Source organism: Andrena cerasifolii, chromosome 3 (genome assembly GCF_050908995.1).
Source record: "Andrena cerasifolii isolate SP2316 chromosome 3, iyAndCera1_principal, whole genome shotgun sequence".
NCBI lineage: Eukaryota > Metazoa > Arthropoda > Insecta > Hymenoptera > Andrenidae > Andrena > Andrena cerasifolii.
Genome location: NC_135120.1, coordinates 22257129 through 22273709, shown reverse-complemented (window position 1 = coordinate 22273709; position 16581 = coordinate 22257129). Strand labels below are relative to the sequence as shown.

Below are 16581 nucleotides of genomic sequence, written 5' to 3'. Positions count from 1 at the left end.
CAACGAATTAATCACTGTTCGTTAGATGGATTCAGATACGTCACTGAGCGCTGTATTGAGTACAGATAAAAAGTATTTGTACATATTAAACATTGATCATACAAGGAGGGAATAAATTAAATGGTTGAATATGCTGGAAACTTAAGGGGAGGAGGCCCACCCTGAAACCACTAACAATAGACCAAGTTAGGGATTTTTTTGTTCGTATAAATAAAAATATAGGGCTTGGATTTTGTATATAGTTTTAAAGCAATCTTTATTTTGCTAGAAATTTTTTTTTTTATGAAAAATAACTGGATCATCTGAGATGGAAATACAAAAAAGATATATAAACAGGAATATATTCTCTTTAAAAATCCAAGCCCTATATTTTTATTTATACGAACAATAAAATCCCTAACTTTGCTTTTGTTAGTGGTTTCAGGGTGGGGTCCCCCCTTAAATATAGATATTAAAGATTAGATTCTTTTATTCTGAGATCAGTCTTATTCGTCCCTGATCTTGTACTGTTCAATGCTAACTGCTAAATTAAAGGATTTACAAAAGAACCTGTGACACCATAGTCTTATCTGATGATGAATCTTCAGATGGGATTTTTCCATACACGATTTGAGAACATTTCACTGTCACTTCTTCTTAGAGCCGAAGCCTGAGAAACCCATTACTGCTGCCATTTCATCGGACGGTCCCCCATTATCGTCGTTCACTTCTTCAATTTTTCTTTTCTTATCTTTCCGCTTTTCTTTCCTGTATTCCTTAATTTTCTCCTCCTGCGAATAATGGAAATCACTTTATTAAGAAGGTAAAATAATGAATAGCAAAAGCAAAAGATATACGCGCAGGAGGAAACGAACCTCTTCCTTTAATTCTTTTACTCTTTGTTCCAAATCATAATCTTTTTTCTTCTCCTCCAACTTCTTCTTATTCATTGCAAAGCGGGCTTTAACTTGTTCCAATGTAGATCGTTCGATCTTCATGGACATGCCCAAATTACGCTGGTCTAAAAGAGTAATGCGATATGGCGTGACTTAGTATTGTTAAGATATTACATGGCATAAGATGAAGAGGCTACAGAGCAGGCTTCCTTACGTTTTGTTCCATTGATGTGGTCTAAGAAATTAATCGAATCCTTCACGACGCAATCGCAGACATTGCAATAGTATCTGGAAATGTGATATACGTATATTATAGTGACTCATATGCTTTCCTTCTTATGTAAAAGTGTTTCTATAATTTCCTTACCCTCCAGTTTGAGAAGATGGTGTATTTTTGTTAATGACAACACTTTTTCCTAGCTTAGATTCGAGATCAACTTTATAATCTCTTTGTTTGAGCAACTCTCTTTTCACAGCTGGTTGTTTCGGGATCCCCAGTTCCTCTTCAGCAATTTCATCCTGGAGACGCTGAAGAGCTATCCTCTCGTATTCTTCTCTGTTCCATTTTCGCCTATGATCGTCCGGTCTCTAAACGAAAAGTATATTTTGACTTAAGTAACATCATTCAAAGGCAAGAAGAATCTATCACTACGACTTAATAACAAATGTTGAAGTAACGCATAATCGATTATCACATCCAATCATCACTGTCCTTCGTATTTTACAAATTGCACGCTTAAAACATCTGTAGTTTTGTTATTTTGATAAGATGCCGAGGTTAGGGTATGTGTCAAATGATATTTTTATAGACATCGCGCGATTTAATTCAAACTTATAAAAGTAAACTTACAGTATTGAATGACAAAGCTTTTATACGTGCAAGTCATTAAAATCCTTACCGTAGACATCGCGTAAATTCACAAAGTTCCGATCGGAACTATCACGTATAAAAAAATAAAATATTCTCCCCCCTCTTCTTTATAGCTAACTCCTGAACAGCGTTATGGGGAAACCGCTCAGGCTTGTTTTCAGTGGGGGAAGTTACGCACGTCCATGCATGCGCGCGATGACGCCGCGACGTCAACCAATCGACGCCAAAGTAGGTCTTCCCCCTTCACTACACGACGGAGAATCAAACTTACACAAATGTTTTCAGTAATAAATAAGCAATATTATGTCGTGTACAATCGTAAGTGGTCATTAAGAAATCATTAGTTCTCTTTTATGATATTTACTAACGAATAGCACTAATTATTGCATTAATCTTGCACATACACCATGATTAAGTTTTCTGAATTTCTACATAGAATAAAATTACATATGGTCTTCTAATTCTTCTAATTGTTTTTTATCATCTATTATAATACAAAATTTGATTTTAACGTTAGCAGAGTAAAAGTAACCACTACAAGGACAGTATTATAACTAAAATAATTTCTTTTGCGAAAATACTTATATTTATACGATAGCTTTTGTATTATACAATAAAAGTACATTTGTACACATGCGTAGCATTGTTCAATATCCATTTTTTACAATAAAATCCGATCTATTTGCACACACAACAGTATGCTAGATAGGATGAATTCCACTTACGCCCACTTACGCCAAAATCGTCCGTAATTTTCATTACATATCGCGAGCGCGTGGGCGATTTGAGCGTAAGTAGAATTCGCCCTTATATACACATTGAAAGAAAGCCTAAAACTTTGGGTTTTTGTTCTCATTAAAATATATCATAATCTTATACTGTTCAGGATATGCTTAACGCAGTTATTTAAATTCTATTGCAGCATCTGACTTATGTTTGGTTACTCAAACTTAATAGAAATTCTATACCATAAATATATATATATATATATATATATATATATATATATATTTATGGTATATATATTATTACTTTCGTCACAAATATATATATTCATGGTATATATATTATTACTTTCGTCACAAAAATACAATAATTATTATCCCCAGATTATATAAATCTAATATTGACGTATCAACACAGTAAATAAATTAAAGATGTCTCCACAAGAGTCGCATAATTACCGAGCACGTAAGTCTCTAATATGGATGTATGTAAATGGAGACACGAAACATTATTACCACAATGACTCTCTTTCTAATAGAACTCTGAATAAAAATTAGCCGTAGAATTTTACATCTGGTAAATAAGCGTCAGGTAACAAGAAATTATTCTCTAAATACTAAATTCTCCTTATTCGGGAATTAAATCTGGTGGTATATCGGCTGGCAGGGTAACGCCGAGTTGCGTCACCATAAAGGATGCTACTTTACAACCATATTCTAGGCAATCTCGTGGTTCCCACTGAATTAAAACACCTGCCAAGAAGCCAGCTACCAGAGCATCTCCAGCCCCTGTTGTGTCTACAACGGGACCGACCGGTTTAATCGGTTCCACCTAAGTAGGATACAATACACCTTTTAATTCAACTCTTCAGCTTATTAAATCGGTCTTTCCTAACGTACCTGAACGGATTGACCTTCTCCCCAAACGGTAATTGCGGGAGCGGATTCACCTTGGCTCATAACAAATATTCCGCCATGGCGCAGCCAATCTTCATTGGTCGCTTTGGAAACATTAACTGCAATTCTTTTCAAGCTATTCAGTAGGAATGGTATATCAGTTACATCATCGTATTTAATGTCTAGCGATTGAGCCAGAGCTTCCATTTGCCTCGCATTGCCGAATACAATCTTTGCGTGTCCAATCATTTCGCAAATCGCTGCATGATAATTCTACAAAAATTAACACGATCGTATTATTAACGTTAGGCGCGTGCACTAGTGCATCGATTAATTAAAGAAGGTCACAGTATGTATATACTTTAAATATATATAGTGCACTGAGATTAAAGACTATAATTATATTTTTTTCCTCCGCCTGCCTAACAAGTTCCTTGGCTACAGGAAGACTGTGCGTTATGAAAAATCCTTCTATATAAATTATCTTTACTCTGTCCAATGGCAAATTGCTTTTCTCAAGATCGTCTAAGGTGTATACACCGGCGGCACCGATATTTGCGATCAGACTGCGAGACGATCCGTTTATCAATGCTATGCACTGGCCGGTAGGTAGAGATGGATGGAGCGCGTATCTAAAAACGAATCGAACGCTTATAAAAATACGTTACGAGAAGATGGAAATGGGACGAAAAGTTGTTAGACATTTGCAAACCTGACATCCACACTTGCTGATCGAACTAAGTTCTCTAACATTACTCCTCTCAGGTCATTCCCGATACCTCCGCAGTACATAGTACATGGACATTTGAATGTACTTTTGAAGAGCCATTGCAAAATTCGCATAGAATTCTGGGCAGATCCTCCGGCGTTAACTTTTTGTTCAACGCTGTTTAATACACAAGAATTAGCAGCATTCGTAACATTCATTATTCGTTCCAAGTGAATAATGATAACGTGGAATATTTATAACAATAATATTAAAATGAACCATGTTTTCACTGTTTATCTTTTATACAATATACTTTAGGACTACTACTTCGTAGACACTAGAAAGCGATAGCAATAGGCAGAAGATAGATGCTTGTATAAAACATGTACAGCGTAAACATATAACAATCATTAACAAATATACTTATTAACTCTAGCGCTATAACTGCCAGTAACTCCTGTATCTTTTCATTGGGGAGTTCCATTTCTCCATCCTCCATAAGATCATATTTCTTCAAGACGTCCTTGTTTTTCAGAAATACGTAAACATCCAACAGAGGATTGCCGAAAGCTATAATTGCAGGGGCCTTTAGCTTGAAAGAAGCAAACCTCCAGGGTATCCTGCCTCCCATTTTTAATTTAAATTTTCATCGATCAAATGTTCTATATATGTAAAAAAAAAGAACATTTAATTAGTTACGTACATTTTGACATCGCAGTTTAAATAGTGATTTAACAATAATATGAAAAGAATTTTAATCTGTATGATACTATACCTTAACAAGCGCACGAGACAGTAGAATGAAAGAGCAAACACAACATTTGTGACAAATGAGCAAGATAAGACATAATTGCAGTCCTTATCATTTAAAAATTTGGGAGATAAGCATTGTAATGATGTCCTTTGATATTCATATTATATAAGATACAATTTCAAGAAAAATTGTTTTGTAAAGCTATATTCATTTTTTTCATAAAACCGTGAAATTGGGGCAAAAAATCAATATGTGTGTCTCACATACATCCATTCTATTCAAGACCGGCATGAAGGTTACGTTTCAAAATACGTCCACAAGGTTGCAATCATTCTTCCTGCATTCTTTATAAAAATAAAAGAAATAAATATCTATATGGCGATTAACAATGTATCAGATCTTACGAAAACAATGCCTTTTCTTTATGTCAACACAAAAGTAGTACACATTGGCGATGTTGTACATATATGCATGCTTGTGCGCAGCTGAGATGATGGCCTCCTTGGTACCGCAGGGGCAAGAGGGGTGCTTTCGTCACGCGGTGTTGCGTGTTCCGATTCGTCGATGTTTTCGCGTCGACCAATAACGAACAATACTATGGGGACTTTCGGGATATAACCATTCGGACCCGCGTTCCTCCCGCGTGCCATCTCCTCAGCCACGCACAGAATATAAGATTTTGAGATTTAATCAATTATTAAACATTTCTCCATTGAGCTACTTTTGTTTTGCGTAATCTTCTATTATATTGGTATTAAATTGTTACATAAACTGTCAATTATTTATTGTGATACTTATTTAATTGCCCGTATCACAATAATAGAAATTGTTGAACAAAAATTGTGTATACTACACTATTCAATGATATTTTGTCGCATAATGTAAATCAACTTAAGATTACGATTGCAACGGAGCATGCGCGCGCTACAAGCTGAACACCACGATATCAGCGTTGTGGGTGCTGACTATATATTATACACTGGTGTACACGCGGTAGACACGATTTTAGTATTGTAGGTTAAGGAGAAAAGAATTTCGTTCATATCATTTGAAAGATGGTGCGTAAGAAGATAGACAACCGTATACGCACTTTAATCGAAAATGGTGTTACCGTGGGACACAGGACAATGTTCATAGTTATCGGCGAAAAAGCAAGGGACCAAGTAAGTAGGAATCAGCTGGGTCAGAGCCATGTATGCCTGAGACAACACGTTTACACCTCTTTCATACATGGATCAGGACTGTTTTGACATGAAAGCTTACTACTTTCTTAATTTCAGTAGATTTAAAAGATTGCGCTTTCTTCTCAGGTTGTTCTACTTCATCATATGTTGTCAAAGACCGTCATAAAAGCTAGGCCTTCTGTGCTGTGGTGTTACAAAAAAGAATTGGGATTTACTAGCCACAGAAAGAAACGAATGAAGTCCCTGCAAAGGAAACTTAAGTCTGGGAAATTAGACGTTAATGAAGACGACCCGTTTGAATTGTTCGTTGTGTCTACTAATATACGCTATTGTTACTATCACGAGACCCATAAGATACTGGGAAACACATACGGCATGTGTATCTTACAAGTGAGACATCCAATTTCCTTAATATTTGGCACAGTTGGATAAAGCGTTTGGTTTAATATGGAATCGCCTTTTTTCAGGACTTCGAAGCAATTACACCTAATTTGTTAGCACGTACTATTGAAACTGTCGAGGGAGGAGGTATTATCGTGTTCCTTTTGCAGTCTGTAAATTCGCTAAAACAACTGTACACGATGAATATGGATGTTCATCAAAGGCTCCGTACGGAAGCACATCAAGTATGTTATCAATTTCTATGTGAAGATTCTGTATATCCTGTACAATTATTTGATTCGCTTTCAGAATGTTGTTGGCCGGTTTAACGAAAGATTCTTACTGTCTCTTGCTTCCTGTAAAAGGTGCTTAGTTGTCGACGATCAATTAAATGTATTACCTTTATCGTCGCACAATTTGAAAGTTGAAGCTGTACAGAAATTGCCTTCTTCCGAGGAACAACCAGAACTGAATGCATTAAAAGAGAGTTTGCAAGACACACAGCCTATTTCTTCCCTTGTTAATTGTTGTAAGACAATTGATCAGGTTCGTTACATAAAATGTACGGAGCTAATGATATTGTATGTATAGTAGTAAACTCTTGCCACTAAATACCACTTTCAGGCAAAAGCGCTACTTAAGTTCATCGAATGTATATCGGAGAAGACGTTAAGGTCTACTGTTTCGTTGACTGCTGCTAGGGGACGTGGAAAATCTGCAGCTTTAGGTTTGGCCATTGCTGGTGCCATAACGTTTGGCTATTCAAATATTTACATTTCGAGTCCAAGCCCAGAGAATTTAAACACCTTGTTTGAATTCGTGTTTAAAGGTGAGTTACATAACAGGACGTCACGTTTCGATATATTAATTTCTTACATGACTTTCAGGTTTCGATGCACTGGGTTATCAAGAGCATCTTGATTACGGACTGGTACAATCTACAAATCCCGAGTTTAACAAGGCCACCGTCCGTGTAAATGTCTTTCGAGATCACAGACAAACGGTTCAGGTACGGTACTTTGAATATTCGTTAGAATATCCACATATGGGTATCAGTAAAAAGAAACCAACGATTCCTTTTTAGTATATTCATCCTACCGACGCACACAAGTTAAATCAAGCTGAATTACTTGTAATAGACGAAGCTGCTGCGATACCCCTACCTTATGTGAAAGCTATGCTTGGTCCTTACTTAATATTCCTTGCATCAACTATCAATGGGTAAGAATATATTTTTGTATGTCGATTGCCTTCGATAATTCAATATTTTTTCTGCTTGCACAATTTACGCTTATCTTTCGACAGATACGAAGGAACCGGTCGATCTTTATCATTAAAGCTGCTACAACAATTAAGAAGTCAAACTGCTGGTTCAAACAGTCACGAGAAATCTGACAAACAGCAGAATGAAAAGATTGTGATTGGAAGACAGTTAAACGAACTAACTCTTGAAGAATCCATTCGATACAAGCCGGGAGACTCCATCGAGCAATGGCTCAGCGATTTATTATGCTTGAATGCTACAACAAACGCGCCTATGTTATCCGGATGCCCACCACCCGACATGTGTCAATTATATTACATTAATAGGTATTTAATTCGTTCGTATTAAATATGAATATTTCACCGCGCATTACCTCGTTCTTTATTCACAGAGACACACTGTTCTCCTATCACAAAGCGTCCGAATTATTTTTACAAAGACTGGTCGCACTGTATGTCGCTTCGCATTACAAGGTGAATATTCTCACGCGTTCCTTCGTGACTCGAGGAGCAAGTACTAAATCTCGACAATGTTTCAGAACAGTCCAAATGATTTGCAAATGATGTCCGATGCACCAGCTCATCATCTGTTTTGCCTTCTAGGTCCGGTGGATTCGAGCAGAAAAACGTTGCCTGAAATATTAGTAGTCATTCAAGTAAGCACGCGCGATGTAAACCTGAGTAACTTAAGTACATTCTGCAGTTCCAATATTATTATGATCCGTAGGTTTGCTTAGAGGGTGAAGTAAGTAAACGCACCATAAACGACGGACTCGTTCGTGGGCGCAGAGCTGCTGGCGATCTTATACCGTGGACTGTCGCGCAGCAATATCAGGATCAAGATTTTCCAGCTTTAGCAGGAGCACGCGTCGTCCGTATCGCAACGCACCCTGATTACCACGGGGTAAATATACTCGTTATCGTTAAGAGAAGCTACTTGTATTTGACAAATGTTCTCGTTGCAGATGGGATACGGTAGCCGGGCGTTAGAGTTGCTGAAACAGTACTACGAAATGAAAATACTTAACGTTAGCGAGGCGCCGCAAGAAGAAGTCGTGACAGAAATCTCGAAAATTCGGGATGAAGAAGTTAACTTGCTAGAAGAGAGGATTGGTAATTCATTAATCGCATTACGCATAAACCGTACAAATTTATTACGTAAATATCATTTTTTACGTGGTTTCAGAACCTCGAGCCTCCCTTCCGCCACTGCTTTTAAAATTAAGCGAAAGACACCCGGAAAGTTTGGATTACATCGGCGTATCTTTTGGTATCACTGAACAACTCCTGAAATTCTGGAAGCGTGCCAATTTTCTACCTGTGTACTTAAGGTTGGTATAGTTGCTTAATATTAATATTGCAGGCTAAACAAATATTTCCCCTTTAATCGCCAGGCAAACAGCAAATGACATAACGGGCGAACACTCGTGTATAATGTTGTACAAAGTAAATTCTGACCAGGAGGAAGTCAGATGGCTACAGGAATATTGGAATGATTTCCGACGACGATTCGTGTCTCTACTTTCATTCTCGTTTAATACGTATTCATCTTCGTTGGCTTTGGGTATATTGATCAACAAAACGATCAAACCGGAGACTACTAGTTAGTATGGACCTGGCTACACGCTTTCTTTAACGTGTACAACTGAAGTGCTTTGCTTAATGTAATCGTTGTGTTGTTCTTAGCACTGGCGAAACATACGCTGGACGCATACTTTACATCTTACGATCTGAAACGTTTAGCCATGTACAGTAACAACATGGCAGATTATCATTTAATAATGGATCTGTTGCCATCGTTAGCGCGTTTGTATTTTTTAAATATGATGGGCGATACGCATTTATCACCAGCGCAATCGGTAATATATTTTTGTACTGTATAGTGAAATTAATGATGTTAAAATCACTCGATTTAAACTTGACCCTTATTTGCAGGCCATTTTGTTAGGATTAGGTCTGCAGCACAAAACCGTTGATAAATTAGCAGAAGAGCTGGATTTACCTTCATCGCAATTGCTCGGTCTGTTTAATCGTATTATGCGCAAATTTGTGCAATATCTTAACGGAGTGGCAGAGAACTTCGTTGAAAGTACTATGATGAAGAATCAGTCAAATAATGAAAATATAAAACTGGATCCTCTCGGGGGACAAAGCTTGCACGATGAACTTGAAACTGCAGCTAAGGTTCAGTATCCCATTTATTATGTCGTAAACGTACAAAATATTATATAGAATTGCTTCTTACTTTACCCTCGATATAACTTGCTTAGGAATTAAAATCAAAACAAACTGCTGAATTACAAAAACTGAAAAAGGAAAATTTGGAGCAATACGCTATCAAGGGCTCGGAAGCTGCCTGGGACGATGCCCTTTCTGGGAAAAAGAGTAAAAATCTAATATCTATAAAAAGTAATGAAAAGAGAGCATCGGAAGATGATGGTGCTTTAGAAATTCAAAAGAAGCACACCAAGAAAAGAAAAAGACATCCTCATAAAACGTGATCGATGTAAACTACTCCTAGATACCAACAAAATAAATGACGAATAAATAATTACGACGTTTCTAAGTATTTATTGTTCTGGGTAACGTCTTAAACATTTTTCCAAATTTCCAAAAAAATATTCCTACATGACTTTAATCAACCTGAATCGAAGAAATTATTATCCACTATATACTTTATACATTGGCAAATTAAATTTCTTTCGTGTTGTATAGATCGCGAAAGCAGCCTCTGTAATAATTGTGACCTGTATGATTGTTTGTAGTTTGTAGCTGTCGCGTTTGGCGCTTTGTTTCTCGGATGCCTATTCGATTCGGCGTTTTGTTTATTTTCACATTTGGAGTTTTTATTCGTAGGAATTGAACTCGCTGGCGACTGTTGGTCCGAATTTTTCTGTACATTTCTATTTAAATATGTTTTACCAACAACCTTATTTTCACCTATCGCTTCCTTTTTCATATCATTTCCCTCTGTTATTATTGCATCCTCCACTTTTATTTTCATAATTGGTACTTCTTCCGGACCATCGCCTAGAAATAATATTACCGTGAATATACGAAATATAGTACAAGCACAATACCATACTATAAATCTGTTGATAAGCGCCTAGACTCACTTTCTCCGGAAGCACTCTCATAATTGGCTACTAAATTAGGTATACAGGGAGGAGTAATTATTCTAGGTGCTGGTAGTGTAACTAGTACTTCCTCTTCGTCAGAGATATAATTAATAGTTTCCTCCTGTACATTTTCAATAAGTTTGTCATCAGGCTGATCTTCCTCTTCCAAATCTGATTTTCTTAAACTTACTGAAAGATTCGATCGTATAATAGACGTACTTAAACAATGGACAGAATAGTATAACGATTAAATCCTCACATGTTCCAGGAAACTCTCGCAGACCTCTGTACTCTTCCTTCTGTTGTATAGTATCAGTTTGTACAGGTTGTTTGCGCGGTACTCGTTTCCGATTGTGAGGCCGCAATAGCTTCTTTTTCCTCTGCTTAGTAACATTTTGCTGTCGCTTAATTACTTCTCCTCTTTGCACCTTCTCCATTTCTTCTGCCTTTCTCAAATCGATATTAGCCTTTGTGGGGTATCTCCTGAAACATTCAACGAATTAAAGTATTATTAGTATCTCTACGTTGTCTACATGTCTTTAAATGTTTATGTTATAACAATCGTACTTTTTTCGCTCCGTTAACCATTTGTTAATGTCCTCTGGAGTTGATCCAGTTTTTATTTTCTGATACAAACCACTACTGTGCTGCATAGTGATGTGTTTCTGGAGGAGCAGTGGGTGGGCAGAAAAAGTGCATCCATCGATACCACACGGTTTATGTTCTTTCTTATGTTCGGAAAGACCATTTTGAGATGGAAAGTCCCTGTCACATATTTCACAATAATATGCCTCGTCCCCTGAACTGATGCAATTTTCATCTCTTCGATCATACGGCTCCTCGTCGTTCGAATAAAGATGAGCCTAAAAATGGTTACTTGAAATATTTCTTATACATCACTTACACTGAAATTCAATGTAAAAATACTTCTTAGCGTGCAAACGTTATTTGAAAATGGCAACACTTGAAGCTCCATCAATTTCTACAGAGCTCTGTTCCATACCTTTTCAATATTCCTTACGGTTTTGTAATTCTCATTGATGTTACATGGTACAGTAATTATTTACTTAACGATTATACAGTAGCACAGTTTCTAAAACAATTTTAGAAACTAAAGAGGTTCGATAGTTTCCAAATTTAGATATCTTAAAAAATGCACATTCATGTACTGTGTGATTATTTACAAGAATATCTCGTACAATCATTTATAGATGTACAGAAGTATTTTTTCAGAATTTTCTAAACAGTTTAGTATTTGGAAAAATATGTATGTGTACATATAAATACATGTGTAAGCAGTAATTGCTTGTGCTGTTACATGGTATGGTTGATCATACATTACACTTTAAAATACTTTCCAGGGTATTCAGAAATTCACTTTTCAAATCTATAAAAATCTTATAAGCACAGATTTTCCGTCCATTTCTTAAACAAGATTCCTAGTATTCCGAGTGAAGTTTGCGTAACTGCTTAAAAAAAATGTACCGCGTACAATAATACTCAAATTTCGAACGTGTGTGAAATCCTCGCTATAAGATGTCTCGGAATAAAATAATCTATCTACTAAAGTGGTTTCGTTAAAGTTACTTATCGTAAAATACTGATTAACTCTAGTGTGTTCACTTTCTTCTACGGTACAACGAATATATAATGCAGGGACTAACTGGTGGCTCACGAGCCACCTGGGGCATCTCCGCCTTGCTGCTACGCTGAACGGCCCTCCTCCATACCGACCAAACCCTGACGATCGCAGTCGATTCCTCCTTCTTTCCTTCTCTTTTTGACTGCGATCGTCAGAATCTGGGAGGTATGGAGGGGGCCGTTCAGCGTGGCAGCAGGGCGGAGGTGCCCCCGGTGGCTCGCGGGCCACCAGTTAGTCAACCCTGATATAATGGATAAAAATTCCTTTTCAGGAAACGTATGAGCTTTTGTATGAAAGTCAATTGATACAGAAATTTTAAAGAGATCATTTTCACATTTCAGAACGATTATTCGGTGCATATACGTAATAGCGGTTCGTAGAGTAATTGGAGACACCAGCTTTAGAACTTATAGAAATACGATTTATTCTTAGAATACGCATCTTAATTACAAATTTATTTTGTCCTGAATTTGTGTCGTGGAAGTCATGTACTACTGAAATAAAAAAAATGTACTCGACACTAAGAAGACATACAATAACAAACAATTACAACTAATCATTATATCTTGATACAGAGCCACAAGCTATGTAAAAACCATTCGACTCTTGTTTATCAAACAAATCCAAAGAATGGTCCAAAGATCTGCTTTTATAAAATTCTTAATAATCAACGCTATAGCTCGCAGCACTGTATATTGGCCAAAGAGCAATTGAGGAGCTTTATAGGATAGAACTATTGAAGGCCAGCTCTTATATAACTTAGGAAAGGAAATTATAGATATTTAATACGACTATTATGAAAGTATATAAGACGGGAAATATACAAAATTTTACATTAATGTACCGTCGAATTGAGAGAGAAAAGAAACAGTTTACTGTTCTTCTATAAGTATTATGAGAAACAAAAGCGTATCTATTCAAATATTAAATTCTATCTATTCAAAATATTTTATGGTAATAGTTTAACAGCATGCACTTATATCATAAATGCTAAGAATGGAGTTATATTGCAAAGTAATGGTATCTTACAAATGATTGAAAGCGGATAATACAAATTTTGCATTTAGAATTGAGACGGACACTTTAAGAGCATCATTTCCAACATACTGCATGTTAAAATAGAGAATGAAATCGTTCTGAAGTTTGAAAATAGAATACTTGTGTAATTTCAACTGTTCAATTCTTTATAGGAGGTATAGCCTGAAGCTTAAGACTGTGCCTGTTCGCTGGGAGGCTTCATCTCCTCCGTTAGCTCCGTTTGCTCTGATTGCTCAGTCGCATTCTCAGTTTTCTGAACACCCTCGGATAGAACCGTATTCTTATCATCGGTTTTCTGACCACCCTGTAATCAAAGCAATTTGTCAACTACGGTTGGATTGAAGTGACATTAATTACATAGTGGTAATTAAACGCGGCGGCGTAAATAATGTTTGCTTCGAATATAGATAATAATACAGTGACTTGGCAATCCGCTGGATTTCAAAACACAAAAATCATGGAAATGAATTTTCTGCGTACACGATATCAATTTTGTTTACACGCTGAATTAAAGAAAAAAGGTTTCATAACATAACTAAATATACAGTATATTCAAAAATTTGTTAGACAATATACGTAACGAAAAAAAAATCAATACAATTTGATTCGTGTGGTTTACTTACATAATAACTATAAATTATAACCATGATATCTAGCCTTATACTATGAAGAATTTTATAATATAAATGTATTATAATATTCTTAGATTATAGAAAATATTCTGTAATACTTACTGTAAGTTGCTAAAAGAAATACAGATACACCAAATACAGTCCTTAACGTTAACAAACAGCAGAAAAGTTGAAGGAGAAGATATTAATCATATGAGAAGCAAGTATAATTACATTTTCACTTATTTATACAGGGTGGTCTACTTCTTTTACTACAACCATGTATACGGATATAATAAAAGAACTTAATAACTGTATTGACTAGAATAATTCAAACGTTATTACAAAGAAATGAATGAAATGAGCAGAATTGCAAATTTAGCAGTGTGTTCTCTATATTATATATAATTACATTAATATCTTTTCCAATACTATGGTAGAAATCTCAATTTTTATAATATTTGCAAAAATGGTTGTTAGTTTGCCAAAAAAGTTGTTAGTTTGAGAATACAAAACATTATTTTTTTTTAATGTAGACGTAACAAATTAAATGAAAAAGATACCTGTTTTGGATGTTTCACAAGATAATCATTCTTGGCATCTCTGATCATCCTTGTTACTTTATTCCGTAAATCCTTAAATTCTTCCCACTCTTTTGCATCTTTATTCTTCTTCGCCTTAGCATAAAGCTTATTTTTCTTTTGTATTTCACTACGAATTTCGTCAGTCATCCATGGCTTCTTCAGTTCCAATTCCTGGACAACCACAATCCCTCTTAATCACAAGATTTATAACAGTCTCCAAATTTTTAAATCTTACTCCTTTTAAACCAGAATATCAGAATGTTTTAATCTACTTCGTATTTTATTTAAATAACATTTTTCTACATTCTCCATGTTTAAACACAAAAGAAAAATTGCATACAATTTATCATAATTAGCTACAATTTTAATACATTTACTACTATATCTACAGGTAAATCCTTAAAAAAAAACCTATCTCTTTACACACAATACATGCAAACCAGGTAGCGAACGGATTGACGCAATGAATTTTCATACTTACTTCAAATTTCTTTGTCTTTTTGGCATTATGCGATGCTTTACTTTTAGCATTAATGTTTCCTGCATCAAATCTCGGTCTCATGTGCGATAAAATTTGATGCGGCATTCCCCTTCTGGCCCAAGGTCTCATTAAAGGTGCTCGAGGTCTTATACCTCGTAAACCCATCGGCGGAACCATCGGCGCCATACCTCTGACTCTCGGTTCGAACAATGGCATTATTCCATTGGGTCGGCTGACTCCGATTGGCGGTGGTGGAAGCGGTAGTCTTTGTCGCATTGGACCAAAGACTGGGCTCATGGGCAGCGGTGGCATTCTTGGTGGTAAACCTGGAGGTGGAAGTCTACCTCCAAATCTTGGAAGTGGAGGCCGTATACCAGCAGGCGGGAGTCTAGGACCTAACAAGGGTCCTCGATTCAAAGGGCTCATTTTCACGCTTCCAGGCAGATCTTATTAAATCAATTTCGCGCCAGCGATGTACCGCTAAATATGGAACCTTTCTTACGAGGTTAGGACCGTAAATTGCCGCACTGTTTACTCGCGAAATATGTTACCGTGGACAGGAACTTTGCACTTGTCAGTAGTATCGTACTAAAGACTTATTGAAAACTGAACCACAGTGTTAATTGCTGTCACAGATATCTTAAAAACACTACGAATTGGTGTTAGAACGAAACCAACGCACTAAATACAAACAGTACAACTCGTGCTAACTGCCATGAACTACTAATTCCAAGTTATCAAATACTATTCGAAATTTTTACATGATCGCGAATTATGACCTCAAGCCAGACTTACAATGACATCTCGCAATAGTGCCGGCGGAATCAGTTACTAACGCTTCATGTAATACGGTGCTGCGAGTTGCGGTTCTCGCTCTAGCGGCGTTTAGCGCAAGCTCTTGGAGCGCGAAGCTCGAACTTTAAAGAGTTAAGGATGAAGTTTATTACATTTGAAATTTGTCTTCGCCTCCTTCCTTATCGCACGAAAACAATGTATTAATTTTAAAAAAGAGGAACGAACGTACGAAGAAGCCTGTTTCTTCGCCTCTCAATTCATCACCGACGTTTTAAAGCACGGACGTGTTATAATAAAGCCCAACCATTGATCAATCTTTAAATATCTTTGTTCGTTTCTTAATAGTTCTGAAAGATGGACGCCGATTCGCGGGAGCGGACGGACATTCGGAGGACAGTCTATCGCTGCATCTGACGCATCCTCCATCCTGATTGGACTACGAAAATCTATGGGAGGACTAGGAGGACTTGGCCAACGACTTCAGCGAGGACCTCGGAGAATACTTCGAAACGCTACATGCATTCTGTTATTAACTGCCTTTCTGAACAGTTCGAACCGATATCGAGAATAAAACTCCAAAGTTTAACATACAAATAGTTCTCCTTGTACTTTGTTTTATTTGAAACACCCGCACTGCGACGGGCAGAGCGGT

At 36.6% G+C, this 16581-nt stretch overlaps 4 protein-coding genes across 5 annotated transcripts; 1 reads left to right on the top strand and 3 right to left on the bottom strand.

Annotated features, from left to right (window-relative positions):
* Positions 1 to 453: 453 nt before the first annotated feature.
* Positions 454 to 1907, bottom strand: LOC143366933 (zinc finger matrin-type protein 2). Its single transcript, XM_076808413.1, has 5 exons — positions 1775 to 1907; positions 1243 to 1463; positions 1090 to 1163; positions 855 to 1000; positions 454 to 770 (listed from the first exon to the last, which is right to left on the bottom strand). The coding sequence occupies exons 1-5, from the start codon at positions 1781 to 1783 to the stop codon at positions 627 to 629; spliced, it is 594 nt and encodes a 197-aa protein (XP_076664528.1). The 5' UTR covers positions 1784 to 1907; the 3' UTR covers positions 454 to 626.
* A 420-nt stretch (positions 1908 to 2327) lies between these two features.
* LOC143366748 (adenosine kinase) lies at positions 2328 to 5344 on the bottom strand. 2 transcript variants are annotated; one of them, XM_076808082.1, is made up of 6 exons: positions 4853 to 5344; positions 4509 to 4739; positions 4081 to 4254; positions 3859 to 4000; positions 3372 to 3641; positions 2328 to 3303 (listed from the first exon to the last, which is right to left on the bottom strand). In XM_076808082.1, the coding sequence occupies exons 2-6, from the start codon at positions 4706 to 4708 to the stop codon at positions 3100 to 3102; spliced, it is 990 nt and encodes a 329-aa protein (XP_076664197.1). In that variant the 5' UTR covers positions 4709 to 4739; positions 4853 to 5344; the 3' UTR covers positions 2328 to 3099. The 2 variants fall into 2 exon arrangements, with proteins under 2 accessions (XP_076664197.1, XP_076664196.1); XM_076808081.1 differs by having other exon boundaries at positions 3730 to 4000; positions 4853 to 5341.
* A 448-nt stretch (positions 5345 to 5792) lies between these two features.
* L(1)g0020 (RNA cytidine acetyltransferase l(1)G0020) lies at positions 5793 to 10210 on the top strand. The gene is made up of 17 exons (XM_076808015.1): positions 5793 to 5994; positions 6142 to 6405; positions 6483 to 6641; positions 6706 to 6942; positions 7021 to 7225; positions 7284 to 7405; positions 7481 to 7617; positions 7702 to 7986; positions 8052 to 8133; positions 8199 to 8315; positions 8387 to 8563; positions 8625 to 8772; positions 8846 to 8990; positions 9054 to 9262; positions 9346 to 9518; positions 9595 to 9843; positions 9930 to 10210. The coding sequence occupies exons 1-17, from the start codon at positions 5887 to 5889 to the stop codon at positions 10158 to 10160; spliced, it is 3048 nt and encodes a 1015-aa protein (XP_076664130.1). The 5' UTR covers positions 5793 to 5886; the 3' UTR covers positions 10161 to 10210.
* On the bottom strand, positions 9840 to 15928 carry LOC143366738 (FMR1-interacting protein NUFIP1). Its single transcript, XM_076808061.1, has 6 exons — positions 15135 to 15928; positions 14633 to 14824; positions 11346 to 11641; positions 11038 to 11261; positions 10776 to 10967; positions 9840 to 10689 (listed from the first exon to the last, which is right to left on the bottom strand). The coding sequence occupies exons 1-6, from the start codon at positions 15558 to 15560 to the stop codon at positions 10298 to 10300; spliced, it is 1722 nt and encodes a 573-aa protein (XP_076664176.1). The 5' UTR covers positions 15561 to 15928; the 3' UTR covers positions 9840 to 10297.
* Between the last annotated feature and the right edge of the window lie 653 nt (positions 15929 to 16581).

Bases quoted from the DNA above. Each gene is read 5' to 3' on its own strand.
- LOC143366748 (XM_076808081.1), bottom strand. From the start codon at position 4,708: ATGGGAGGCAGGATACCCTGGAGGTTTGCTTCTTTCAAGCTAAAGGCC. The intron at 4,001-4,080 runs GTTTGCAAATGT...ATTCGTTTTTAG, and splicing joins TCAGCAAGTGTGGATGTCAG to ATACGCGCTCCATCCATCTC. The intron at 3,642-3,729 runs GTATATACATAC...TAATTTTTGTAG, and splicing joins GTGCACTATATATATTTAAA to AATTATCATGCAGCGATTTG.
- LOC143366933 (XM_076808413.1), bottom strand. The intron at 1,164-1,242 runs GTAAGGAAATTA...TCACATTTCCAG, and splicing joins CCATCTTCTCAAACTGGAGG to ATACTATTGCAATGTCTGCG. The intron at 1,001-1,089 runs GTAAGGAAGCCT...TTACTCTTTTAG, and splicing joins CCACATCAATGGAACAAAAC to ACCAGCGTAATTTGGGCATG.
- LOC143366738 (XM_076808061.1), bottom strand. From the start codon at position 15,560: ATGAGCCCTTTGAATCGAGGACCCTTGTTAGGTCCTAGACTCCCGCCT. The intron at 14,825-15,134 runs GTAAGTATGAAA...GTGGTTGTCCAG, and splicing joins AAAAGACAAAGAAATTTGAA to GAATTGGAACTGAAGAAGCC. The intron at 11,262-11,345 runs GTACGATTGTTA...TGAATGTTTCAG, and splicing joins TGGTTAACGGAGCGAAAAAA to GAGATACCCCACAAAGGCTA.